This window comes from Sminthopsis crassicaudata, chromosome 1, assembly GCF_048593235.1.
Source record: "Sminthopsis crassicaudata isolate SCR6 chromosome 1, ASM4859323v1, whole genome shotgun sequence".
Classification (NCBI taxonomy): domain Eukaryota; kingdom Metazoa; phylum Chordata; class Mammalia; order Dasyuromorphia; family Dasyuridae; genus Sminthopsis; species Sminthopsis crassicaudata.
The window spans coordinates 712,204,285-712,231,873 of record NC_133617.1 but is presented as its reverse complement, the minus strand read 5'-3'; the positions used below and the strand labels follow the sequence as shown (position 1 = coordinate 712,231,873).

General features: G+C 36.4%; 1 protein-coding gene across 12 annotated transcripts in view; it reads left to right on the top strand.

Annotated features, from left to right (window-relative positions):
* Positions 1 to 27,589, top strand: part of ITPR1 (inositol 1,4,5-trisphosphate receptor type 1) — a 387,688-nt gene that overhangs the window by 176,500 nt on the left and 183,599 nt on the right. For all 12 annotated transcript variants that reach the window (XM_074284052.1, XM_074284050.1, XM_074284045.1 and 9 more), the window contains 18 exons: positions 1,315 to 1,469; positions 3,983 to 4,082; positions 4,544 to 4,704; positions 5,746 to 5,887; positions 6,637 to 6,795; positions 8,862 to 9,034; positions 10,097 to 10,216; positions 11,146 to 11,340; positions 13,413 to 13,664; positions 14,820 to 14,961; positions 15,743 to 15,896; positions 16,705 to 16,892; positions 21,131 to 21,269; positions 22,766 to 22,820; positions 24,145 to 24,310; positions 24,401 to 24,571; positions 25,101 to 25,166; positions 26,454 to 26,591. In XM_074284052.1, the coding sequence (XP_074140153.1) occupies positions 1,315 to 1,469; positions 3,983 to 4,082; positions 4,544 to 4,704; positions 5,746 to 5,887; positions 6,637 to 6,795; positions 8,862 to 9,034; positions 10,097 to 10,216; positions 11,146 to 11,340; positions 13,413 to 13,664; positions 14,820 to 14,961; positions 15,743 to 15,896; positions 16,705 to 16,892; positions 21,131 to 21,269; positions 22,766 to 22,820; positions 24,145 to 24,310; positions 24,401 to 24,571; positions 25,101 to 25,166; positions 26,454 to 26,591 (2,676 nt within the window). The remainder of the gene's footprint in view (positions 1 to 1,314; positions 1,470 to 3,982; positions 4,083 to 4,543; positions 4,705 to 5,745; positions 5,888 to 6,636; positions 6,796 to 8,861; positions 9,035 to 10,096; positions 10,217 to 11,145; positions 11,341 to 13,412; positions 13,665 to 14,819; positions 14,962 to 15,742; positions 15,897 to 16,704; positions 16,893 to 21,130; positions 21,270 to 22,765; positions 22,821 to 24,144; positions 24,311 to 24,400; positions 24,572 to 25,100; positions 25,167 to 26,453; positions 26,592 to 27,589) is intronic.

Here is a 27,589-nt window from a genome sequence, read left to right as displayed (position 1 = left end):
CAGTTCAGTTGATCACCAAAAAGTATGAGGGAGAAAATGAGAGGAAGAAGTGACAAGTTTTAGATATTGAATGTGTTTCAGAGGTAGTAGTGGTGGAATGCTTAAATGCTGAAGAAAAAATGCTTAAAACAGATGATTAATGAAAAAGGCAAACCTTAGGGAGCCTGCCCCAAAAGATATTGAGCCTCAAAGGAGGAATCTGGCTCTTTTGTTGTGGATATCTTTTAACTTGTTTGTTTTCTTTGTTGTTGGAGGACAAAGACAAAAGGATTAGGAGAACTGAAAAACCTGTTATTTCTAGTTGGAGTTTGTCACCAAATAACTGAAACTGCTGACTGTTAAAGCATTTTTCTTATGCTTCACTAGCAGGGGAAACTCGAGCCCATCCATATAGAATCACTGGAATAAAACGGATCTTGAAAAACCAAGCTTCTTGTCAAGATTTGCTTTAAAATTTGAAATAACTCAGGTAGATGGGCATCTGATCTATTTTTTGAAAGACTTCCTTAAGAGGAGATTTTATAACCTCTCCAAAAAGCCCAGGTTGTTTAATATCCTTTGTTCTCAGAAATGTTTGGCTTCTTGCTAACCCATGTTTGTAATGTTTCAGTACAAGATCATGTCAGCCTTAAATTATTTCAAGCATATTTTCATATTTGATTCTGGATAAATTAATTTGACCCATCTGATTTTATAATCTACACTATTGACTCGTATAAAGAATAATATTTTAGAAGCCCTTGAATTTAACCCCTTCATGTTGCAAGTGGAATAATAAATAATATCTAGAAAGGTTAATGAATGACTTGCCCCAAATCACACACAAAGTGAGTGGATGAATTAGAATCTGAACCTTCTTGAAAGAACATTTGTCATGGATGCATTGGGATTACTCTAGCTTGAATATTTCTTCTGTTAAAAGTAGATGGTTTCTTTAATAGGATAGATGTGGACCACCACTCAGAACAAAATTCTCAGATGAATTGGACCTCTTAAATGCTTTTAGATTTCTGGCTGGTCTCTTTAAAGGGACTAAATTCCTTTTTTATCACCGGTGGAATTACTTTCATGGAACACCAGAAGTGTTTATCCAACCAAGGGTGATTTAAAAGCATTGCATAACTTTTTTGGCCAAAGTGCTAATTGTCAACTTTTATGAGCTTTTTGAAACAGAGGTGTAGTTTCTGCCAGCCCCTGGCATTCAGAGTCATTCTTCTTGGTACCTGATATTCTTCTCGGCTTAGAGGATGCTTTTAGTACGTGTGGCTTTTGGCAAATCATGTCTCTGACTTTCTCATGAATTTTCTTCCTCAGATGGACTCTGATCAGGACACCTCACGAAGCAGGCTACGAAATGCCCAAGAAAAGATGGCATACTCCCTGGTCTCTGTGCCTGAAGGAAATGATATCTCCTCCATCTTTGAGCTAGATCCTACCACTTTGCGAGGGGGTGATAGCCTTGTTCCAAGGTATGAAAGAAAAAGCCTTCCTTTTAGGAGTCAGTGCTTGGAACCTAATTTAATAGTGGTGCCTCTTTCCTGTAGATTAGTGTAGAACTTCCAAATTTACATACTTCTTTCCTGTATATTTTCTCATTTGCCTTTTCTCACTGAGAGCCCTTTGAGGCAGGGAAGACTGTATCATTTCTGTTTTTACAGATAAGGAAACTGAGGCAAGGAAAGATTATAATCTGATCAAGATAAAATAACACAAGATCAAGGGCTCAGGTCTCTCATATCCAGTGCAGTGCTCTGACAGCTGCATTGTTTTGTCATCTCTTAAATCAAGTACTGTTGTAGAAAGAAAAGCTATATATCCAGATTTTCCTAGGAAAGGCCAGTATTGTATTAAATAGCCAATGTTTGGAGGAGTCAAGCTCTGTAACCCTTTGTCCTTTGAAAGAAAGGGCCATAGATTTTTGAATCAGAAGAGACCTTAGTAGTTTCCTAGTACAGACTCCTTCCTTTAAGACAAGGAAGCCAAGTCCAAGATGGAAGAAGAGACTTCCCTGAAGTCATATAAGAAATCATGGCAGAGCTAACATTGGAAACTTACTTTTTCTGATTTTCAGTCCAGGTCTTTGCCCTCTCCACCTTCATATAAGTATTCAGTAATCACATCTCAAACATGTAATCAAATAGGAATCTAAAGGGCCTAGTTATGAAGTACCATGGTCAGGAAAACACATGAAACTAATTCAAGTTGAATATTCTCAGTGTTTATGGTTTTTACTCTCATCTTCCTTCCCCCTTTGTGATTGGGTGTTGCTGACCAAATGAAGAAATAATAAGAAAGAAAATGCTGTTGGTGATGGTGTGTTAGAAGTGCTAGATGGCTCAGTGAATTGTACTAAAGATGTTGATGAATATACTAATTATAAGATTTTTGTTTTGTCGTGCTTTTGGCGGAAAGAGATATATTAGGGAGGACTCTATTTTTTTTTTCATACATTAAGCATAAAAGTTTAGAAAATGCCAGCTCTGTGCAGAACAAATGTATTTAAGAATTGAAGATGTTACAAAGGTAAGTTTAAGTACTTGCCCTTAGAACCTGACAGTCTAATGATAAAGACTGCCAGTGATCCAAGAAGGGAACCAATCACTTTTGACAAAAAAGGGGAATCCAGAAGGCTTCCTAGAGATGTGACATTTTATATGGGTATTTAAAAAAAGATAGAACCTCAGTAAGTTGACATGGTTGGAAGAAAATATTTCAGGTATCAATAAAAGAATGAAGAGGGGCTCACAATAAAAAACTCTTTCACATTGTCTGGAGCATTTTCTATTTTGTGGAGATTGATGGGAGATAAAACTGAAATCAAATTACAGGGGGTGCCTGGATGTCAGGCTTTTTATTTGGCAAGCAATGAGGAAATGCAGGAACTTTTTGGTAAATGTGGTAAGATAAGAGGTAAAATGTGATCAGATCTACATTAGGAAGACTTATCAGTCAGTAAGATGGAGGAGACACTGGGGTTGGAAGGGATTGGCTAGGAAAGGATTGCTGTGGATCAGTTCAGAGGTTTTGAGTACTTGACCAATAAAGAAGAGACCAATGAAAGAAAGATCCATTTTATCATTTGTCTAGTGTTGGTTTTTTTGGAAGAGATACTCAGAGTACCATTGCTTCTAAAGAACTAAATATGAACGTTATATAGAGGAAAAATTCAAAGCGGGTGTGAGCAGGCTGCAACAACTAACCAACAAGGGATTTAAAAAAGATAAAGAATGTCATCAAAAAATTATATAACAATGAGAATGTAAGGGCTGGGTCCCCTAGCAAGAAAGAGAGATGGCTTTAGTGCTACGTTGGTACCTTTCTGATGAGAAAGTTTTCTAAGTTTTAGAAATGTGCATGAGACCCACACAAAAACTGGGCAGGCATGGTTGGGTTGGAAATTGCCTCCTTCCTCAATCAATAAGATGACAGATCCATTTAAATATTTAAAGAAAATTTCACTCGGGAACAGATTATATAATATCATTGTTACCTATTAGTGCAGCTAACTCAGCTTCTTAAAAACAGAGACTGTTCCTTTAGTATTTCCATGCCCTCCATCCATATTTATGCTTAACATATTAATCTCTCAATAAATGTTTAATTTGGGGAGTTATAATTCTGTTGATTTAAAAAAAACTATAGAATATAAGAAGTTGCTCCTAGGGTACTTGTCATGGGTATTGATCACTTAATATGCCAGGCTGAGAATCTGAAAAGATTGTAAGTTGGACTGAACAAATTAACCATTTTCCTAAATTGATAGATATTGAACATTTGATGAAACTAGATGGTTTTAAAAAATAAATATTGCAATATATATGGCAAAAAACAATAATAAAAAACTAAACAAAACAAAACCCACCAATTATCTTTTGTGCATTTACTTTCTGGGAAGGGACAGCTGGGATGTTTTGGAACATAATGATTACAAAAAAATTTGACCTAAAATACCCCCAAATGCCGAATTTTTGTTTGCCTTTAGGAACTCCTATGTCAGGCTCAGACACCTGTGCACTAATACCTGGGTTCACAGCACAAATATCCCCATTGACAAGGAAGAAGAAAAACCGGTGATGCTTAAAGTAAGTCTGGGAACTTGGCTGCTGACTTTGGGTCTTTGGTTGATCCCCACTGAAAAGGTTTCATTGTGTCCAGAAGGGAAACATACCAACTTGTCAAGTTTTGTTGATTCATGACCAACTTGAACATGGCCAAACTAGAGTTCTCCCAAAGAATTCTCTGCAGAGAGACCTGAAATGAAGCAAGCTCAGAGCTGTAGAAATAATAAGACTATTTAGTTTAGCTTCTGGTCTTTAAGCTTATGCAATTACCTGGATTTTCATGCCTGTCTTAAGAACAGTTTTGGCTGCTAACAATGGTTTGGCTTATAAACTTGAAGACCATTGAATTTCCAGTTGATATTTAAGTATAAGGCACCATGAAAAATTTTGCCATTTCCACTCCTTATATAGTTAAGCCAATTGAAATTCCATTGCCTGGCCTCTTAACCCTTTCATTTCTTGGATTTCTTTGAATTTTTCAGATTGGCACATCTCCTGTGAAGGAAGACAAGGAAGCTTTTGCCATAGTTCCGGTGTCTCCTGCTGAGGTTCGGGATTTGGACTTTGCCAATGATGCAAGCAAGGTTTTGGGATCCATAGCTGGCAAGCTGGAAAAGGGAACTATCACACAGAATGAAAGAAGGTAAAGGGATAAGGAAGTGAAGAAATGCATTTTCCCTTTTCTGTAATCACTGGATTTTATAGTAGGGTAGAATATACAGTTATGATGGACTTGTGATCTCTTCCCATGAGCTATCTTGGAATATTGCAACTACTTATAAAGGGAGCAGAGACTTTTACCCATTCTTCATGAACCTGATCACTGACTTTCTCACCAAATGCTTGGAATCTTAAAATCACTGGTAATTTCACCTTTTAATTTTCAGTAATGAAAGGCAGCAGAGTAGAATAGAAAGTGGATTTAGAGCCAGAGGACCTGAGTCCCAGCTCTGTGATATTGGACAAGTCACTTAACTCTGTTCCTCAGTTACTTCATCTGATTGATGAATGATAGATTGAACTGTCTTCTGAAGTTCCTTTTAATTCTAAATCCCTAGTTCTGTAATCATTTTTTCCCCTCAGTTCTGAAAAACTTCTATTTGGGGGAAGATTTATTAAGATCTTGATTACTAAACTAAATTTAATGCTTCCTGATTTCATTATGTAATATATTTGCCATTGAAGGTCTTTAGCTTACCAGAGGAATTAGGAATGTTTAGACTGGAGAAGACGTGGAAGAAGAAAGAAGATATTTCAAATACTTCTCAAGCATTTGATGTACTTAAAATTGTCTTTGTCTTTCTGGAGGAAGTTATAGTTTGGCAAAATGAAGTTGCCACGTGGATTGAAGAATTTGAATACATCTATTGTGTTGGAGAAGTCTTAGCTTGTTCTGCTTGGCCCCAGAGGACAGAATTAAGAAAAGGGGTTGGAAATGGCAGAGAGAAAGATTGAAACTTAACATGAAGGAAAACGCCCTAACCCTAAGAGATTTTCATAAATAAACTAGACTCCCTTGGAGGCTTTAATGGGTTCCCTTTTACTGGAGGTCTTTGAACAGAGTTGGGATAACCACTCATCAGCGATAATGCAAAAGGGATTCCTACTCAGATATGAGTTTAACTAAATGTTTTTTCAGGTTCCTTCCAACTCTGAGAGTATGTGATTCTGCTTTCTTCTCTAGATCCGTGACCAAGCTACTTGAAGATCTAGTTTACTTTGTCACTGGTGGAACTAATTCGGGTCAAGATGTGCTTGAAGTAGTGTTCTCCAAACCTAACAGAGAACGTCAGAAACTGATGAGAGAACAGAATATTCTCAAGCAGGTCAGCTGGCATGCATGACAAGGGAGAGTTTGTAAAGAATGAATGGAATCATTCTTCCTATAGAGTTCCTTGTGTGATTCCCCCACAAGAGACTTGTTCAGGCCTAAGGGCATCTGATTTCTAGGGCTAAGGTTTCCTAATAAATTTAAGTAATGACTTAATAGATTTACAAGAGGAATATTTAGTTATAAATCTTTTTTCCTCCCAATCACTTCATGAATCTCCTGTCCTCTCATTCACCTCTTATAATCCCCAGACCACAAGACATTCCGTCATTATAATTCCTGACTCAGTTGGTTAGGCTGGGAACTGATGAATTGTTGTGGGTGATGATTGTAGGGAGTTTTTAAAGAGAAATAGTATCTTTTAGAAATTGTTAATTTCTTGCAGGTAGTAAATGGGACATTGGGAAATTAAGATCATTATAGTGTGCTATTTGCACATTTAACTTTGCCCTTTCCCTATTGCTTGAGTCCTTCACACATAATAAATGTCTCTTGGCTTGATATTTCAAACCTTTCTTTCCACAGTCAGTCAACAAGCTGAATAAGTACTTGTGGAATGAATGCACAGATGAAATATTTATGATCTAGCTACTGAATGTAGACCATATTATACTCAATAAGTGCCCAGTTGCTTATGGCTCATTAAATTATGTTATCTACTTTGGGACTATCTAGAGACAAATGAAAAGCATGACTTTTCAAAGATGGTGAGAATCCTCCTTTCCTTTCTAAAACACTTTATAGATTTTCAAGCTACTGCAGGCCCCATTTACAGATTGTGGAGATGGACCGATGCTCCGCTTGGAGGAGCTGGGAGATCAGCGACATGCTCCCTTCAGACACATCTGTCGGCTGTGCTACAGGGTGTTAAGACATTCACAACAGGACTACAGGAAAAACCAGGTGTGGAACAGGCTGCAATTTGACCAGCAGTTGGTGGGAGAGGGAATTGTTAATTGAACTTGATTTCCTAAATAATTTTTCTCTTAATGGATAGAGAGAGTAGAAATTTCACTTGATCATTGAGTCTCTATTCTTAGGGAGGCGCTGTCTTTTCTAGATACCAGAGATCCAAGGATTCTGACAAAAATCCCATGAAACCCATTGTTTTATTTAACTTGATTTCATCCTGATTTCTTGTGGAACCTTATGGTATCTTCATGGTGTCTTTTAATTTTCATTTGTCTAGGTTATTTGTACTTTAGGTTTCTCTTGCCAGAATGTTGCCTGTGAGGAAATTTTTAGAAATTAGTTCCAGACCCAAATTCCTGCCTGGTAATAATAACTAATTTTAGTGTTTCTTGTCTCATAAAGCACTTTATAGGCTTTATCTCACATGAGCTTTTCACCAGTCCTATGAAGTATGTTTTATAGGTGCAGATAATGACTCTTCAAACATAACTAAAAGGGTTCCTCAGATGAAGGATGTTCTGTCCATCACTGACTCCTCCACTGACTTCTTCCCATTGTGGGGCACTTTTCTGAGTGTTGTGGGCAAAGCCTTCAAGAATTAATTCAGGGTCAGCCACCTCTGTGCCATATTGGAAGAAGATATTTATTTTCAAGGCGTGTATCCAACTAGTAATATATTATAATTCAATAGACTAATAAGACAGCAGGATTAGATAGGCAAAGTCTGTGTCCTGGAAGGATACTTATCTGCTTCAAATGAGGCACCAAGGTGGTATACTTAGGCACTATCTTAACATAGATAAATTGTGATTTAATACCACTTTACTCGCCTTTAGAAATGTTCCACTAGAAGAGAGATTTTTAACTATTTTTTTTGTCATGGATCCCATGGGCAATCTGATAAATCCTTTGGACACCTCAACATAATGTTTTTGAATGCATAAAAATCAGATGAATGTAAAACAAAGAATGATGATGATAGTGATAATGATGATGATAGCCAATATGTCAGGAGTTGTACTAAATAATCATCATCATCATCTCATTTGATCCTCTGGGTAATAGGCTCTATTATTGTCTCTAGTTTATAGTTGAATGAATTGAGACAAAAGATTAAATGACATTCCCAGGGCCACCCAGCTAGTTAATGTGTGAGGCTGGATTTGAACTTGGATCTTCATGATTCTAGTCCCAGCACTCTATTCCCTTTGACACTTAGCTACCTCTCATTCTGATCCCCTAGCATTTTAAAGGTTGCCAATTATTTCTAAATGTTATTATTACAATATTTAAAACCAAGATTATGGCTCCCATGTTAAGAACTCCTGCCTAGATCATCAGAGAAAATCATTGTGTAGTAGAAAGTTCAAGAGAGGCCTAAGTTCAAATGCTGTCTCTGTTATTTACTAATCATCGATTTCAGGCAAGTCTGTTTGCCTCTCTGAGCCTCAGTTTCCCCATTTATAAAGTGGGATTACTAATATTTATAGTAATTATCATAAGAGTGTTCTACAATTTTGAAAGCAGGTGTTTTTGTTTTTTTGCTTTTGTTTTTTTTTTAACTACAGAATAGAGATGATTACAGGGATTTATTTCAATTCATATAGATCTTTGAGAGAGAAAAATTGAGATGAGACTGTTCAAAAGGATTTAAATAGGATTAACATTCATCTACTCGGCAAAAACAGAGCAAAGAGCAACAATTAGATCCTCTTGAATTAGTAATAAATTCAGAGCTAATAAACAAAGTCTGACCTTTAAAAATTGCCGCTAGTTTAAAATTCAAACTGTGCACTTAATGAAACACCTCTACCTGAAAGCATTAAATGATGCTTTGCTCAATTATATTCGCTTATCAGATTTAGAAAAATATGGGGTGTGAGAACATTTTAGCTTTTACTTTGAGGGGCATCCTCTTCCTAGAGTAGAAATCTGGGCACAGTGACTTCATTTTCCATAGAAGTTTGGGTTCTGATCAGTGAATTAGTGCCCTTTTCTTTAATTTTGAACATGATTACAAATGGCTTCTCCTCCCCCCAAACCCTGCTCTCCCAAAGGAGTACATCGCCAAGCAGTTCGGCTTCATGCAGAAGCAAATTGGCTACGATGTCCTGGCAGAAGACACGATCACAGCTCTGCTTCACAACAATCGGAAGCTCCTGGAGAAGCATATCACTGCTGCAGAGATCGACACCTTCGTCAGCCTCGTGAGAAAAAATCGGGAGCCCAGGTGAGGTGGACCCAAAGCTGTGGGGACAGCCAGATACTCAGCCTGTTAGGCTAGGGAGCTCACCTGGACGAGGTGAGCTCAGGTCTCTTCCAGTTATATTTCCTTGAGGTTACCAGGGCTTGATAATTCCTTTTGGGATTTTTTTCCAAGTCACTTGCCCAACTCTCACTCTTAGGAAAGCAGAGGGTACCATCATTTCTTATTGATCTAGAGTCTTGCCAGGAGCAGATTTCACTGTGGCCAGAGTGAGTTGCTGGTTGGTTGATTCACACGCCAACCAACACAAGAGTTAGCAGATGATGAATGTGCACACAGGCTGTTTTTAACTCCTTAAATTTACTTCTTGGCCACATATATTGACACTGATTAGACCAGAGGTAGACAGCCAGTGAAGATACTTAAGGAGAGAATGGTTGGTGGGGCTCTGCTGCTCCCTGCTACTGGATTTGGAAGGAGGCCTCCTAAGAGCGAATCTGGGCTTTGAATACTGCCTCTGTAAGCAGTTTCCCCTCTGTCAGTCTCATTTCCCCTCTCTCTAAAATGAAGTAGATAGCCTAGATCCAAGCTTCTTAAACTGTGTGTATGTAGTCACAAAATTATGATTTATTATCAATAAATGTTTGATTTGCATACATACAAACATACATGTAAAAATTCCTCGGGAGAAAAGGAACAATGAATGGAAAAAGTTTAAGAAGATGTGGCTTATATGACCTTCAGAATGCTTATAGTACATCACGTACCTCTTTTTGTCTCCCTCTACTCCATTCTGAATTCTTTCTTGTCTTTCTTTTTTGCTTTTCTTCCTTTCCTTTAAATTCTTTCTTCCTCTGTCCAGATTTAGGGTTTCTGATAATATCAGTGGGAAATGGGGGCTCTTAGGAAGCTCACCGTTTATGCTCTTCCTTTGTGCATTGCTTCATTTGGCAAATATAAAAGCACTGTACAAATGTCAACTGTATTCATTAGCTGTTTTTAGGGCATCTCAATATGTGGGTCTTAAATGGAAAGAATTTCTGTTATCTGAAGAGAATGCCTATTTTTGTGTTTACTTCCCAATAGATTCTTAGATTACCTCTCTGACCTGTGTGTGTCCATGAACAAGTCAATTCCGGTGACCCAAGAGCTGATCTGTAAAGCTGTGCTGAATCCAACCAATGCTGACATACTGATTGAGACTAAGTGAGTTGCGTATGATTTTAACGCTATTGGAGAGATGGGAGTTTGGGCACAGAAAGGGTATGTCAGTGTATGTCAGCCACTTATTGTTTGTTTACTGCCCAGCCATCAACAAGGGTGAATCTAAGCCACTGAAAGAATCGTGGTTGGTGGAAAATATAATTATCCAAAATAGAACGGCATTGGATGTTTCTTTTGGAAAGTGCTGTCTTATTAATTTGCATGCAGATCATTCATACTTCTTCAAGATGGTTCTGCTGCTTTCATTTGGCCAGGCTCAGTTGAGATACCAATTAAAATGTGAGCATTTGTTTAGCCACTCAGTTTTAACGTGAAGTTTTTACAATTGTGTAAAAATGTTAAACATCTTTAGATCTGAAAGGAAGTAATTTTTATTCACTGTGACTATACTATACTGAAAGAAAGATTCCTGAAATGTCATCCTGACATTTTTTGTTTGGGTGGAAAATAGCACATATGTCACTCTGTGCCATAGTGACAATAATATCTATCTATATGGTCTATATGAAGGAGGTCTGTCCTGAAAAAGTATTTCAATACAGATAGGAGAAGATTGTATTTTTGATTTTTTTTAACTCTAAATATGCCCTTGAGATTTTGTTGATGAGATTTTTAAGTCTACCAAGCTCGATCTAATTTGAGACTTTAGGCTATATAAATGTTTCCCAGGCACAATTTAATTTGTTATAGGCTCTGGGCATTTGTAGTGTGAGGTTATGATATTTTAGTTGCAAATGCCTGGATCATTTTCTGGGCTGAGCTCCTGGGAAAGGGCTTCAATGTACTTTACACAGAGAGCAAAAGCCCTGTTTTGTTGCCAAGCATGAAGTTTATAACATCTCCAGAGTTAAAGTGGCTTACCCTAAGAGCTTAAATTAATGATCTTGGATTTTTATCTCCTCATTATCTAGGTTGGTTCTTTCTCGTTTTGAGTTTGAAGGAGTGTCCACTGGTGAAAATCCTCTGGAAGCTGGGGAGGATGAGGAGGAAGTGTGGCTATTTTGGAGAGACAGTAACAAAGAGATTCGTAGTAAGAGTGTCCGGGAGCTGGCTCAGGATGCTAAAGAAGGGCAAAAGGAAGACCGAGATGTCCTCAGTTACTACAGGTGATTAGAGTGCTTGGATTTTGACTCTGATGTGGGAATCCTGGGGTCAGAGGCAGAAATTCCCAATTCGCTTTCTATAAAAGCAAAAATTGATCTACAGATCATATGATGATATAACAAAGCAAGTTTGACTTTGGAATTAATTTATAGGAGAGATAGGGTAGTATAGTAGAAAGAGCTTTGAACTTGTAGCCAGATGAGGCTTGGGTTAGAGTTGCTTCTCCAGTGATAATGGATGAGATGTTATACCTCTCTGGGTCTGGGACCTCCTTTGTTAAAAAGTAATACCCTTCCTGCCTATTTCATTCAGTTGTTTTGAGAAAGGCAATCCTAGAGTCACCAATCAAGGACTGGAAGGGACCAAACTTCTCGTTTTATAGAAGAGGAAACTGATTAGAGCTCAGTCAGATGATCGCCCAAGTTCCCATAGATAATAAGTGCCAGAAGACAGATTTCAATTCAGGTGCTTTGGCTAGAGCAGAGGTCCTTAATCTGGGCACTACATGGGTACATTTCAAGGTCTTTGAACTTCGACGGGAAAAATTCACGGAGATAGCAGCTTAACCCAGTGCAAGTGACAGTATTTGTTCCATATTTGGAGTATCTGGATCTAAATTCTGCCTCTAGCATCCACTGCCAGTATGATCACTTTATTAAGTTAGATTTCCCTAGATCTTAGCAGTTCTAGTTGTCACATACCTCTTAGATCAACTGGGAACTTCCACCAACTTCAGATCATCACTCAAGGTGTAAGAGCTAGGCAAGTTCTACTCAAAAACTTAATGAGATCTTCATGCCTTTCTACTCCCTCCACTGATACAGATCATCACCCCTGTACATTTTAGTAAATGGTCTTCTGGAGTTGAATCAGACAAAAGATAACTAGAGATGAGGCTTTCTGCTATTTAACTAGGCAGATCTGTAAATGAGATTAGAATCTGAGAAGGATGAATATAATCATAATAATATAATCATAATAATTAATAGAACCTATCTCCCAGAGTTGTTGAGAGGATCAAAAGAGAAAAATTGTGAAGTACTTAGCACAATGTCTGGCCCATAGGAGGCAGTATATAAATGTTGGTTTCTATTATGGAATCCATCATTATTCTCATACCAAAAGTCCTTTACAACTTGGCAAAGGACTTGTCAGAGTTTTCATTCCTCTGGCCCACCTTTTCGCATGCCAAACTCACATCTACATCACAATGAACCTTTGGGACAGGAATTTAGTAAAGGATGTTTGTTAGTAGCAATTGAAATTTTTTCAAATTTGGGGAATTTTAAAAATGCCCAGAGTCCAACACAAATAACAAAAAAGGACATAAAGCTCAATACATAAATCCACAGTTGAGACTATAGATAATGGGGGTAGTGCTACAAAAAATAACAAGGAAGGTAGAGTTGATGGGGAAATTTGTTTTGTGAAATAGTATGATTTTCTTTTAAAGTGCACTTTATAATTGGTAGAAGGTTTCTGCCAACAATCTTTGAAATTTATAGTTTTCCCAAGTTGCAGCCCTCTTGTGGTGAGTTAATTTACTCCAAAAATATTAAGAAAGTTTCTTCCTAATAGTGACAACTCAGGTGACAGTAATTTTCTTGCAGGGGGGAGCAGGGGTTGAAAATGGATTTCAAGTCATTTGAAAAGGTGTGCTATATATATATACATATACATACATATAAAGGTATGACTATATGAATATAATTCTGTAGCTTTTAAAAATAATAAATGCTAATGATATATATATATATATATATATATATATAGTACTTGCTTTGTGTCAGGCACTGTGTTAAGTGCTCTTTACAAATATCTCATTTGATCTTCACCACTCTGTGCAGTGGGTACCATTATTATCCCCATTTTACAGCTGAGGAAGCTGAATCAGACAGATTAAGTGATTTACTCAGCATCACACAATTAAGAAGTGTCTGAGGAACTTGCATCTTCCTGATTTCAGGCCCAGCGCTCTATCCAGTGAGCAACCTGGTGTCAAAATAATTGACTTTCCGTGGGCTCATTGGCTTGTAGGACTTCTGAAAAAGCCTTTTCTTCTCTTTTTCACAAGGTATCAGCTGAACTTGTTTGCTAGGATGTGTTTGGACCGGCAGTACCTGGCTATCAATGAAATATCTGGCCAACTTGATGTAGACCTCATTCTTCGATGCATGTCTGATGAAAACTTGCCCTATGATCTGAGAGCATCGTTCTGTCGATTGATGCTCCATATGCATGTGGACAGAGACCCTCAGGAACAAGTTACTCCCGTGAAGTACGCCCGCTTGTGGTCAGAGATTCCCTCGGAGATAGCGATTGATGAGTAAGTTGGTTTCCATTTCCCTTCAAGACCAGAGCATGTTTTTATTCTCTTATGTTCTAGGCAAACTTTAACAAGTCCTGTTTGCTTCTAGATGGTTGTGGGACGAAGTCTTTTCATTTTAAAAACCAGTCAATCAAGTAGCATGTTGTTAATGACCTGTTTTATTTCAGGCTAGGTGGTGGAGTTACAAGTTCAAAGGATGAAATAATCCCTACTTCCAAATACATTATGTTCTAAAGAGGGAAACAATACAAATATGTGTGTATGCATATGTATACACATACATATATACATATATGTAAAAACACCGAGAGAGAACAAATGTAAAGCAATAATACGCAAAAAGTTAAATATAAAGTAGTTTAGCTTTAAATAGTAAGCCTAGAAAATTATATCATTCTATAGAAATTGTCATTGCAAGTTTTTATTATAATTAACTTTTGAATCTAAACTGGGAAAAAATTCAAAGCAAATTTTGAAAATAGCGTTCTTTTATCTACAGAACATTTTTAATGCAGATCATTAATATTTTTCAGACAAAAAAATCACTAAGGACTGTATTTTTTAAAATACCATTTGAAGATTACTAAACATGTAATTGCAGGAAATTTTTATAAATTAGGATTTGTAATTGGTTTTTATTTTTAAATATTTATCAAAAGTTGGCATTTTTTTTAAGGAATCATTTGACAATTAATTAACACTTATACAGACTAGATTAAACTATTGTCTATAAGTGAGATCACTGAGACCAAACCAGTAAATTGTAGGATTGCCCTCTTTCTCTTCTGTGTCATACCTGTCATTGCTCTAAACTGCCTGTTATGGCTGAGTTAAATGTTACTTCAATTTTAAAAGAATGTTTAACTTAATCTTCTTGAAATGTCAGTTTTCATTGTAGTGATTCCTCAAAGTACTATCTAATTTTTAAGTTCAACCTTCTTAAAATATGTAATTTAAAGATTGCTACTTTTTGAAAAATTGTATTTGTGAAATATTTTGCAAGCAGGGTAAAATGCTGTTCCTCACCTCCCTAATTTAAAAAGAGTCATGATAAAAATATCTATGTACCACACACACACACACACACACACACACACACACTATCTCTGTTGAGTTTCAACCCAAAGACTTAAATTTTATTTTTCTTTTCAGTTATGACAGCAGTGGAACTTCCAAAGATGAAATTAAAGAGAGATTTGCTCAGACTATGGAATTTGTGGAAGAATATTTAAGAGATGTGGTTTGTCAAAGGTTTCCCTTCTCTGATAAAGAAAAAAATAAGCTAACATTTGAGGTAATGTGAAAGTTTAAAATACCAGATCTTAAATAGACATTTTTAGTAAGAGGTAAATGAGAAATAACATTAATTTGTGTGCTTTTATGTTGAATCTCTAGTTTTTGTAGTAAGTCTAGTTTAGAATTACTCCTCAATAAAAATAGAGAGCAGTCGTTAAAAAAAAAAAAAGCACAACTTTGTCCAATGATAGATGTAACTTAAAAAATGAGGTGTAAATTCTAAATTGTAGTTTACAAAAGGACAGAACTGAATATGTATCCCATCCATTATAGGAAATGAAATATTCTTAATCACATCAAGGAAATTATTTTTATATTACATTTTTCTTTCTTCTTGTGAATTTAGCATTAAATTATGCAGCAATTTGTTGGGTTCATAAAGTTATATTTTCAAGGTCTATTGTTGATCTTTAGCTTTTTCAAAATTATCTCTGTGATGAGGTTAGAAAACTTGGAATCAAAAGATGTATCTAAGGTACAACTATATTAAGAGAATCACGTAAAACAAATGAGTAAATCAGCATTTTTTTCTCATTATTAAATATAACAAAGTCAAAGAAAATAAATAACTTGGGCAGCTTTTTTAATTAAAGATTTTGGACAAGTTTTGCTCATTTCAGAAAAGTTATATACAGTAAATTGTAGTTTCTTTTGTCATCACAAAGTCAAGAATTTTTACAAACTTTTCATTATGAACAAGGCGTCAGACTAGCAGGAAGAACTCTGATATTCTTTTTAAGGCTGCTTAACTTTTTTTTTTTTTTTTTTAATAAAAATAGGTTGTAAACTTGGCCAGAAATCTCATCTATTTCGGTTTCTACAACTTCTCTGACCTCTTACGATTAACCAAGATCCTACTGGCTATCTTAGATTGTGTACATGTGACTACCATATTTCCTATTAGCAAAATGGCAAAAGGAGAGGAAAACAAAGGTAAGAAATAGATGACTAATATGGAAATATATTTTTGCATTTCAGTATATAATTACCATCATCTTGTTTACCTTCACAGTGGTAAAGGAGGGATTAAAGGGAGGGAGAGAATTCAAAACTTGAAATTTCTAAAAGTGGATATTAGAAATAAGTAATATATTTTAATAAATAAGAAATGGAGGAAGATTATTTGATTATAATATAGTCATCATAAAATTTTTTTCTGCTTTTTCTAACTTCACTCTTAGCTGACTTATTATTCACTGATCTTAAACTGTATGCATTGTATAAGTGGCCACTTTTACTTTATCATAGGAGTGTATGATGACATTATATGTGATGCTGTCTTATTCAGGATATGTCTTGTTTCCTTAACTAGATTAGATTATATAATCCTTGTAGGCTGGTATCATGTATTATACTACTTTTGGCTTGGAGGTGGGAGGTGGAAGAGGGAGAGAGATGGTTCCTGTGGTTTCTTTCTGGAGTAGTCAGTCAGTAGTTTGAAGAGAAATGTTTCCATTTAGAATCTTACTGTCATTAAAGTAAATCAGGTATGTGGGATTTGGGAGGGATGCTATCTTTCATGTCGCTTAGATCTGGTTAGTGTACTAGAGCACATGTGTATTGATGATCTCAGAACCAGAGGTCTTCTTCTTCAATATGAAACTTGCTAACACATAGAGAAAACAGTCAAAGGGTGTAAATCAGTCTCACTTGTAAAAGCAAATGCCCAACCTCAACCCTCCAAGGGAAAATCTTCGGGGATGGAGTCATAACTTTAGGATTGTCCTTTCTGTTTCCTTAGGCAGTAATGTGATGAGATCCATCCATGGAGTTGGAGAACTGATGACTCAGGTGGTTCTCAGGGGAGGAGGGTTTTTGCCCATGACTCCCATGGCAGCTGCCCCTGAAGGGAATGTGAAACAAACAGAGCCTGAGAAAGAAGATATCATGGTCATGGACACCAAGTTGAAGATCATTGAGATTCTTCAGGTACTTTCTAATCAATGAGGGACCCAGGGGGCAGAAGAGCATTATCAAAGTGGAATCTCTTTCATGATGGGAAGTTGTAGTACTCTTGCCTGGATGGGATAGAAGGGCTTAGCATATTTCCTTGAATTATAATTCATGAGATCATTGATTAAGAGCTGGAAGTTACCTTAGAGTGTTACCTTAGAGATTAACTTGTTCAGGCATCTCATTTTACAGATGAAGAAGTTCAAATTCAGAAAATTTAAGTGACTTTCTCCAGGTCCAAAGGGGATAATGTATTTGATCAACTGATAAGCATTTATTAAGTTCTAGTGCCAGGGACTGTGACAAGTGTTAGGGACACAAAGAAATGAAAAAGTCCCTCCCTATTTTCTATTGTAAATTTAATGCCATTTGTTGTTATTATCCAAGCTCTGAGATATAAACCAAGATTCTCTTCAAATTGTGCTTTCTTTTTCAAGAACTCCTAAGTTTTATGTTCTCCTCTGCTGTATCATCATCGTTATTCTTCATAATAATAATAATTAGCATATGACACTTTAAGTTTTGCCCACGATTCTATGTATATTATCTCACTGGATCCTTAATCCAAGAAAATCCAAGAAAAATGGCTCCTATTATCATCTCCATTTTATAGATGAGAAAACCAGAGCCAAGAGAGGTATTATGTAATTAGCCCATGGTAGCCCAACTAGTAAGTGTCCAGGGAGGAATTTGAACTAAGGTTTTCCTGGCTGCTATTGTGGTGTTCCATCTGTTCCATCCCACAGCTTCTATTCTAAGAAACCATTTCAGAACATCACACTAGCATGGAGTTCTTCCTCTCACTAGTCTTGCCATGGTTTCATCTTAGGAATTCACTCAGGAAAATATGGAGGGAATGGGATTTTCCTACTTCAGCTACTACTTTCTTCATGGAAAATCCCTTTGAGTTTTCTGGTTCAAAATTTCTCTCAAAAAACTAAATGGTTCTTCTATTTTCAGATTTATTTTTAAGTGCAATACTTACATTTTGTTTCACTTGGCTTAAGAATTTTTATGTTTTTCCCCCATCACAATCATCTCCCAACACCTTCTCCACTGTCACTCAAGAATTCTTCCTTTTAACAACAACAACAAAAAAATGATTAAATAAAAAAGATCAACATGTTGTCCTTGGCTGACAGCATCTGCTTCATTCTGCTTCTGTATTTCACCATTTTTTTCTGTCAAGACATTAAGTCTACTTCACCATCAATCTATGGAAAACATGATACAATATGCTTTTAACCATACTTTTTATTAATTCCTTTTTTTCAGTGGCAGACATTTCTCAAAAGTTTTGGGACTAGACATTCTATAAACCTTTTCTCATGTTTTCATTCTCCATTTGATAAATTTAAAATTAAAATGGAAACCAACAAATAAAGAAAAAATCTTTGTAGCAAGTTACTCTGATAAAGGTCTCATTTAAGATAAAAAGGAACTGATTAAAATTTATAGAACTAAAAGACATTCCTTAATACATAGATGGTCAAAGGATATTAATAGACAATTTTCAAAGGAAGAAATCCAACCAACAGCTTTATTAAAAGAGTTTAAATCCCTAATAATTAGAGAAATGTAATTAAATTTGAAGTTCTCCCTCATGTCCATCAGACTGGAAAAGATGACAGAAGAGGAAAGTGAGAAATGTTGGAGGGCTTAAAGAAAACAAGCACCCTATGCAAGTCAGTGGAGTGGAGTTAGTCCAGCAATTCTAGAAAGCATGCCCCCTGAATTCCTCAAATGCACTTTACTCTTTGACCCAGCTATACCACTATTAAGCCTATCTCCCAAAGAGACCAAAAAAAATGGGGGGGGGGCTTACATGTTCAAAAAATTATAGAAGCTTTTTTTTGGTTGTAGCCAAAAATTGGAACATAGAAGAGAATCCTTCTAACAAAATCACAGCAGATGCTGAAGAAGCTTTTAAGAAAATTTATGTTAAAAATCCTAAAAAGCATAAGCCCAAAAAGGACTTTTCTTTATTTAATATGGACAAAAGGATATATTTAAAACCAAAAAAAAAAAAAAACTAGCATTTTTTTTTGCTTTGGAGAAACACTAGTACAAAAAGAGATAAAACAAGAATATCCTCTTTCTCCACTATTAACATCATTTTGGAAATGCTAGCTACTGCAAAGGTGTAAACATTGGCAAATATGAGATAGTTATCTCTATTTAGAGACAGAATTATGGGATTACTTAGAAAAATCCAGGTTGCCATGATTTTTAGTATGGACGTAGTAATGAGACAATATACCTTTCATTCAAAGAAGAATATATGTAGGTTGATATAGGTTATAAACTTTTCGACTACCCAAACTTCCAAGGGATGCATAATAAATTAAAGAGAAGATTATAATTGCAACCATGAAAAGAGTACCCCAATTGATGAAGTCACTGATCCTTAAGTGTGGAAGTGATGTGTGTGAAAACCTGTACTCAGTAATAAGAGATATTAAAATGAAAAATGGTCTTGTCCCTGGATTCAGTCTCTTGATAGTGGGAGTGTGGGAACTGGAGGAGGACTATAATGTAAACAAATAAATATAAGAAAAAGTAAAATATGTTAAAAATAAAGGAGAAATATAGAGCAAGTGTTTGAGGAAAATATGAGGCCTTTTTTTTAACTGGTTGTCTAGTGAGAAAAGTCTTGGATTTAGTACCAAAAGATCTGGGTTCAAATACCAACTTCTTGACTTGCTTCCCATATGAGTTTGAGCAAGTCATAGAACCTTATATTACTTTGCCTCTAAAATGTGGGGGTTGCCCTCTTCAAAAACGAGATGAATCAAATCAGTTCCAATAGAGCAGTAATGAACTGAACCAGCCACACTCAGCGAAAGAACTCTGGGAGATGACTATGAACCACTACATACAATTCCCAATCGCTCTATTTTTGTCCACCTGCATTTTTTATTTCCTTCACAGGTTAATTATACACTATTTCAAAGTCCGATTCTTTTTGTACAGCAAAATAACTGTATGGACATGTATACATATATATTGTATTTAACGTATATTTTAACATATTTAACATGTATTGGTCAACCTGCCATCTGGGGGAAGGAGTGGGAGGAAAGGGGAAAAATTGGAACAAAAGGTTTTACAATTGTCAATGTTGAAAAATTACCCATGCATATATCTTGTAAATAAAAAGCTACAATAAAAAATAAAAATAAAATAAAATGAAGGGGTTGAAATAAAGGGCCTCTTTCCTGAGACCAGGAAACATCCAGAATGTGGAGAGTGGGCAAAGGAATAATGGGAAATAGGCCTGGAAGTTCAGGTACAGCAAGGCTATAAAAAGACTTTGAATGCCTTACTAAAGAATTTATATTATATTCTGTAGGCAGTAAAACCATTGAAGGTTTTAGGCTAAGCAAGGAAGAGAGTCTTGTGCCTTTGGAAGATTATTTTGGTAGCTATGTAAAGCATAGACTCAAAAGGAGCGAAATTATAGACAGAAAGACCAATTAGGATAGCTATGTGAGAAGATATGATTGTATATGAAATAATTGGATGGAAAGAGAGGAGAGGATGTCAAATTCTATGAATATGTAACATTTTGAAAATTAGATTTTTTTAATTGATACCGTTCATTTTTATATTACTTAGAATTTCACTTTGTATTCTTCCTCCTTCCCTCTCTCAAAGAACCATCTTTTATAGCAGAAAAAAAAGAGAAAACATTTGGCTCAATAGAACAGTTCATCAAAAAAATCTGACATGTTCAACTTCTCAGTGAGAAGGAACAATTATATTTTAACAATGCCATACCTAACAAATGGCTTATTAATAAATTAATTAAATTAATTTTAAACAAACGGATTTCTTTCTGTGTTCTCCTCTTTTCTCAAAATCCTATTCTGTCCTTTCTATTGAAAGGTCCTTAATAGGCCTTTAACAAATATAGAATTGAATTTCAAAATAGCATTTTTGAACATTGATTTGCATTAACCAATTATATTTGTGTCAATGATAATGAAGATTCCTTAAGAAGCTAAGGTGATAGAGTATGGCTTAATATACTGTATTCAAGCACATTTCTAGTAATCTATTTATAAATCAGCTATATATTTGATTGACCAAGTTTTCAGAGCATCTTTTTTAACTGAAATCTGGTCCAGGTCAGGTTCCACAGCTGAGGGAGAATGTGTTAAAGGAATGTATGACTATAACCAACCTATTTCCATTTCCACTTAAATCTCCAGTTTATTTTGAATGTGAGATTGGATTATAGGATCTCATGCCTTCTGTGTATATTTAAACGGGAGTTTGATGAAAGCAATTCCCAGACCTCTGAGACATCTTCAGGAAGCAGCAATCAAGAGGGACCAAGTAATGTGCCAGGTCAGTTATTGCAACAATGGAGCTTCAGAGATGGAGTGGGGTCTGGGATGGATAGAGGACCTGTGTTCTCAGAGAAAGCCAGGTGTGTACTACCTTGGTTTTCATTTTTTAGACATGGCAAACCTTATTGGTTCTTCAGCATAAAATGAAATAGAATGAAACACATATCTCCTATTTTTCTCCTCTCCCTTTTTCCCATTTTCTTTTTTTTTTCTACTGAAGATCATAAGTATTTTCATTATACATTATATACATTATACATTTTGGGCCCAAGTCCATAGGGAAAATTACCCATTATGAAGAGGATTAAGTTTCCTTCATTCTTTTTTTTTCTTTTAGATAGTAAGAAGAGACACATTTATTTTAGTGGTTTCTTCAGAATTAATCAGCAGCAGTTCTGCCACAAGTCCTGGGGGCTTCCTGGGTACTGACATTTTTGTAAACTAGCCTTTTCATCACCAGAAAATTCAGAGCACCACAGTCTTGACCACAGTTCTTTTGGACTCTCCCAGGAGCCTTTCATAAGCATTCAGACCCTTCTGTTGTCCTCCCACAGCATGACCAATAATAGTGACTTTTGTGACTTGCCAGCCGTAGTTCCTCCACAGCCAATGGGCATTTTTTCTGGCTTCCCCTTGAAGAGAGAGGGCGGCAATTAAACATTGTCACTGACCTCAAAGTTACACTTGGAGAATGTTCTGTCTAGTAACATCTGAACCAGAATCCAGTCAGAGGAACTTCTGGTCACAGAGAAATTTTATTCACTTCCCTGGAAATGGGTTGTTAAGGCAGCTATGGCTGCCCAAAGTGAAACACGTCAGTGGAGAAAATATTCTTCCATGTAGCCCTGAGCTCCTAAAACCAGATATGGCAATGACTTTCTCTTAAGGAGGGGTCAGATTTTGAGAGAGAAGTGATATGGAGCAACAGCAGTCACATAAAACTCTTCTCAATATAAGCATTTAATGACATGGGTAGGAGAAAGCTTGCTTCATAACGTACTATTTCTAATCCTGGAAGATGTTTGATTCCCATGTGGGTAAGGGCACAGGTATTTTTGGTAAGTGCTTGGGGGGTAAGAGCAAATGATTCCGGACATCAAGGACTTGGTTAGCTGCCTAATACTTCTTTAGCAGTTGAGGGCCTGGGGTATTTCCTGAAGATTAATGGATCCCTCAATCCCCAGGAAACACCCACTCAGTGAGGCAGTTAGCTGTGTTATAACTTAGGAATGAATAGGGGGGAGTAGGAACTGAAGGGATGATGTATGATCATAATTTGTTTCATTTTATTTTTTCTCTTAAAGTGGTGATCATTTTATTTAGTAAGAATGGAACACCATTAGAAAATTAATCCCCCCACCTGTAGGAGACTTACATCTAATTTTTTTTGATGATAAACTTCAGCCATTATTTTCTAGCAAAACATTTCCAAATGCTGAAATCATATGTTGTTGTTCTCAAATAAAATGAATGTAACAATTCCTCATTTTTCAGGAGCTCTTGACTTTGAACATATTGAGGAACAAGCTGAGGGAATCTTTGGAGGAAGGAAAGTATATTTTCGATATTATGTGGCAAAAGTTGCTGGGGTTTAGGGGTGAGGACTCTCATTTCTGTCCCTGAGCATTTATTTCTTGCAGTCAAAAAAAATACAGACTTTGTTCAAGCTAATTTAGTTAGTAGTCCGTTGGAATTCTGACCACCCAAGGTAGCTAATTCTAGTGGAACAAAGAGATGGCTACATGAGTTAATGAATAAGTGAATGGATAGAAAAGTCTTCATTAAGGGGATACATATACAAAAGAGAGATGATTTCTACCTTCAAGCATCATAGAATCACAGAATTTGAAAACCGGAAGCAGCCATCTAGTGCAATACCAAAGTCTCTACTATGATATGGCTGCCAATTGGTTATTTAGTATTTACTGAAAGTCTTCCTCCCTAATATAGACAATTAAGGGAGATAATAGACAGGAAAGAGTGAAGTTATTGGGATGATTAGTGGAGCTATGGGACAAATGAATAACATGCTTTTTAGTAATGATAATAGTCGTAATAATATTGATTGGATTCTTATTCCCGGAGTAGGAGGAGAAAAATGGTGAGGGAGACTACATGTAAAAGATGAAGATGAAGGCATGGCCAGGTGGCGAGGGCCAGAAAGATGTAATCAGCATGACCCCAGGGCAAGAGCTGGAAATCTCTGGTCCATACCTGCTCTGCCATGAAGGAGTGACCTGCTTCTTCATCATCCATCTATCATTCTGATTGGTTATCACATTAGCTAGAGTCTTTCAGAGCTGTCAGGACCCCAGAGCTCCATCTTGTCTATTTAACCTTAGACCAATCATTTGATAGTTTTCTAGAATAAATGATGATTACCATGACATCCTCATTATCCCTTATCCCTGCTTTTTTTGGTTTTGTTGAAGGAAAAAAATGGGATGGTATATGGTATATGGTGTGTTTGTATACGAATATGTGTGTGATAGAATTTTTGAAAATTGAAAGAGAAAGAGGGAGAAAGAGAAAGAGAGTTGTAGACATGGATGTGATAACTAGTAAGTCACTGATTTTTTAGCCTGGAACTTCAACTATCCCTTAGTTATTAAAGGAAAATTACAAAGTAGAGGGACCCAAGCTCACTAAAATGGATTTATAATGACACACATTGATATAATATATATTTTTATCTCTATTTGATATATTAGGGCACCAAGGTTCAGAGAGTTGAGGTCCCTTGTCCACAGTAAGACACAGCTTGTAAGCATTGGGACTCAGGACTTCTGAATCTTCCTCATGTGGTGCTGCATGGGTGAGGAGGGAAACTTTATAGTAAATTTACCCTTTTCTCCACTTCCATAAATTTGTAGTGAAGAGAACACGCCACTGGACTTGGATGATCATGGAGGCAGAACATTTCTCAGAGTCTTGCTCCATTTGACAATGCATGACTACCCACCCCTTGTATCTGGGGCACTTCAGCTTCTCTTCAGGCACTTCAGTCAAAGGCAAGAAGTCCTTCAAGCATTCAAACAGGTAGCCTTTTGTTGATCTCAGCTCTTTCCATTGCAGGTATTGTACTTCAGAAAGGTGTTGTGTTCAACTAATGGATTATATTTATGTAAGGTTCAACTACTTGTTACCAGCCAAGATGTTGACAACTACAAGCAGATCAAACAAGACTTAGACCAACTGAGATCCATAGTGGAAAAGTCAGAACTTTGGGTGTACAAAGGGCAGGGACCTGATGAGACAATGGATGGAGCATCTGGAGAAAATGAACACAAGAAAACAGAGGTGAGAAATCTTAAGGAATTCTTAAAGGAAGCTATGTAGTAGACTAGAACCCAGGTCTTTGCAACTCCATTCCTCTCTCCATTATTCTATGTGCTCTGTCATAATCTTGATAACTATGTTCTTCCTATGAAGAAGGAGTAAGCCTTTAACTGCAAGTCCATAATACAACTCACTTTTCAGAGTATGAAACCTGATTTTGCCTTCATCCATTCTCTTTCACCATGGGTTAACTTTCATTGGTATCCATTAATCAATTAATCCATTCATTAATTAATATTGATAACAGCATGGAATTCAGAATCAGTACAATTTAGCTAACTTCACTGAAAATAAGAACTGCTAAATATGTCAAGATCTTACCACTAGCTCCAGCCTGTATCTCACAGAAACATGGTGCTGACCTGATATAGTCCTGCTCACAGCAGTCTTCATGCTGACTTGGTTATCCCCTTTACCTAAGGTACTAAAAAGTTTACATTTGCATCCAAATGGTTCAGTAACAAGAAACTGTGTGTGTTTGGGTCTCTAGGAAGGGAATAACAAGTCTCAAAAGCATGAAAGTACCAGCAGTTACAACTACCGAGTAGTGAAAGAGGTAAGATTCACACTCCTCCCCTTTTTCTTTTTTCTTTCTCACATGTAAACTACACCAGTGCTGTGGGTCAGTTGGCAACTTGAACATCTTAGTTTCTTTCTTGATAGAAATCAGCTTTTAACTTTAGGCTATGGATTCTTAGCCTTTTGTATGTGTGTGTTTGTGTCATGGGACCTTTCGGCATTCTGATGAAGCCTATGGAGCTCTTCTCAGAATGATATTATTAAATGCATTAAATAATATGTAGACAAAGAAAACGATTATGTCGAAATATGAAGATATTAAAAATAGAGTCCAGGTTAAGAATCCTATCCTTGGGCTAACCAAAATGAGAAGATTTTAGCAATGGCAATGTTTTCCACCACAATGTATCTTTCCCAAGTTCTGCCCAAAGAACTCATCTTCCCCCCAAAAAATGTTTTAACTTCCTATTACTTCTAGGATTTAGATTCCTCAGCCTGTCATTTTAAGTCCTTCACAGTCTTATCATTCTAATCCTATCCCACATTATTCCCTTTCACAGAATTCATATTCCCCCATTTGGCCCATTCTCCCAAGTAAGTCTTCCTTCTTTTGCCTCCATGCATTTACATAGACTATTTATTCATGGCAGAATTACACTTTATCTTCCCCTTTACTTTAGAATGGTTCCCTTCCTTCTAGGCTTATATGTTCTCTACTGTGGGAAGAATTTCCCAATCCCTACAGCTGGAGCATCCTCCTCAATTTCACTTATTTTGTATTTACTTATCTGTGCACTGTGGCCCCCATTAGAGACTTGAGAGAAAGGATATCAATATATATATATATGTTTGTTTGTTTTTTTTTTTTTGCTGGAGCAATTGGGGTTAAATGACTTGCCCAGGGTCACACAGCTAGGAAATGTTAAGTGTCTAAGACCAGATTGAACTCAGGACCTCCTGACTTCAGGGCTGGTGCTCTATCCACTGTGTCACCTAACTGCCACATAGTATAAATATTTTAAATTGAATTAAATATAAAAAAGCATCATTCTGAGAACTAGAGCCTCCAACCAAGCTATCTAGAGCAACCAGTAAGCACTACTTTTGACTTTTACTGACACTGTCTTAACCAGCTGTTTCTAAACAAAAGCTTTTCTCTGGAAAACTACTCATGGTTTAGATGTGTTAGCAATATAGGTTCTTCCCATCTGTTTTAGTCATTTAGCCACCTTTCTCCCCACTTCTCTTCTTAATACAATTCATAATCAGAGAACTCTAGTACTTCTGGGAGGACCACTTAAGCAAATCTATTGTTTTCTACCAGATTTTAATTAGACTTAGCAAACTGTGTGTCCAAGAGAGTGCCTCTGTCAGGAAGAGCAGAAAGCAACAGCAGCGATTACTGCGAAACATGGGAGCCCATGCCGTTGTCCTAGAGCTCTTACAGATCCCCTATGAAAAGGTAAGTCACAGAAGAACCTTTGATTACCGCCTGTCCCCAAACTCTCATGAATGAAGATATTGTGAATGTTTCAACTTTTTGAGCACAAAAGAGAAAGATCTTACTAAAATGGGGGATGAGGAAAGTATAGGGGGTTAAGGAAGCAATCAGTCACTGGAAAGCCTTTGGAAATGTGTTAATAATCTTGATTTTTGGACTCACTAATTGATGCTGTAGACCAAGAACATTTCTTTGTAACTAAAGGCACCAGAGTATAAAAAATGTCATCTTTTAGATAAAGTCTGCGAACTCCTGAAATGACTTGGGGACAATAGGTAGAAGAATTCTCTGCCAGATGCATCCTTTCTGTGGTATAAAAGTTGGTCTTGATTGTCAAAGATTGTATCAGTTGAACACAGACTCTGATCAGTTTTAATCAAGAATGCAGAGTCAAAAGTCTATCTAGCTGAGGACATTGGGAAGATTACTAAAATAGCCAAAGGTAAATGAAAATATTTCCTTTTTCTCATCTAAGTTGACAGACTCCCTGAACTCTCTCTATGGATCCTTGATTAAGAACCCTGGTCTAGGACTTTATCAATGGACAGTCTCAATGATGTTATCTTTATGGTTGGCTACCATTTTAGATTTCTTTTCATAAGGAAAAGATATTTCAACTAAATCCCTGTGGTGGAATTTTTAAAAATAAGGATAAAATTGTATAGAAACATTTAAAATTTTGGCCACAAACTAGGGATGTGTCTTTTTTTTTTTTTTTTAAGAAATACTTTGATTTCTCATGATGAAGTTGTCAGTCATCAAGCATTTTCCAAGTGCTTATTATATCCCAGGAACTGTGTTAAGAACTAAATTTACAAAGTAATGCAAAAAATATGCTGTGTTCCCCTTGTTATGTGGCCTTGCCAAGTCATGCTTGGACTTTAAAAATTCTTTAAACCTTTTGCTGCCCTTTTCCTATTGTCAAAACACATAGCTAAGATTCTTTCATAAAGTAAACA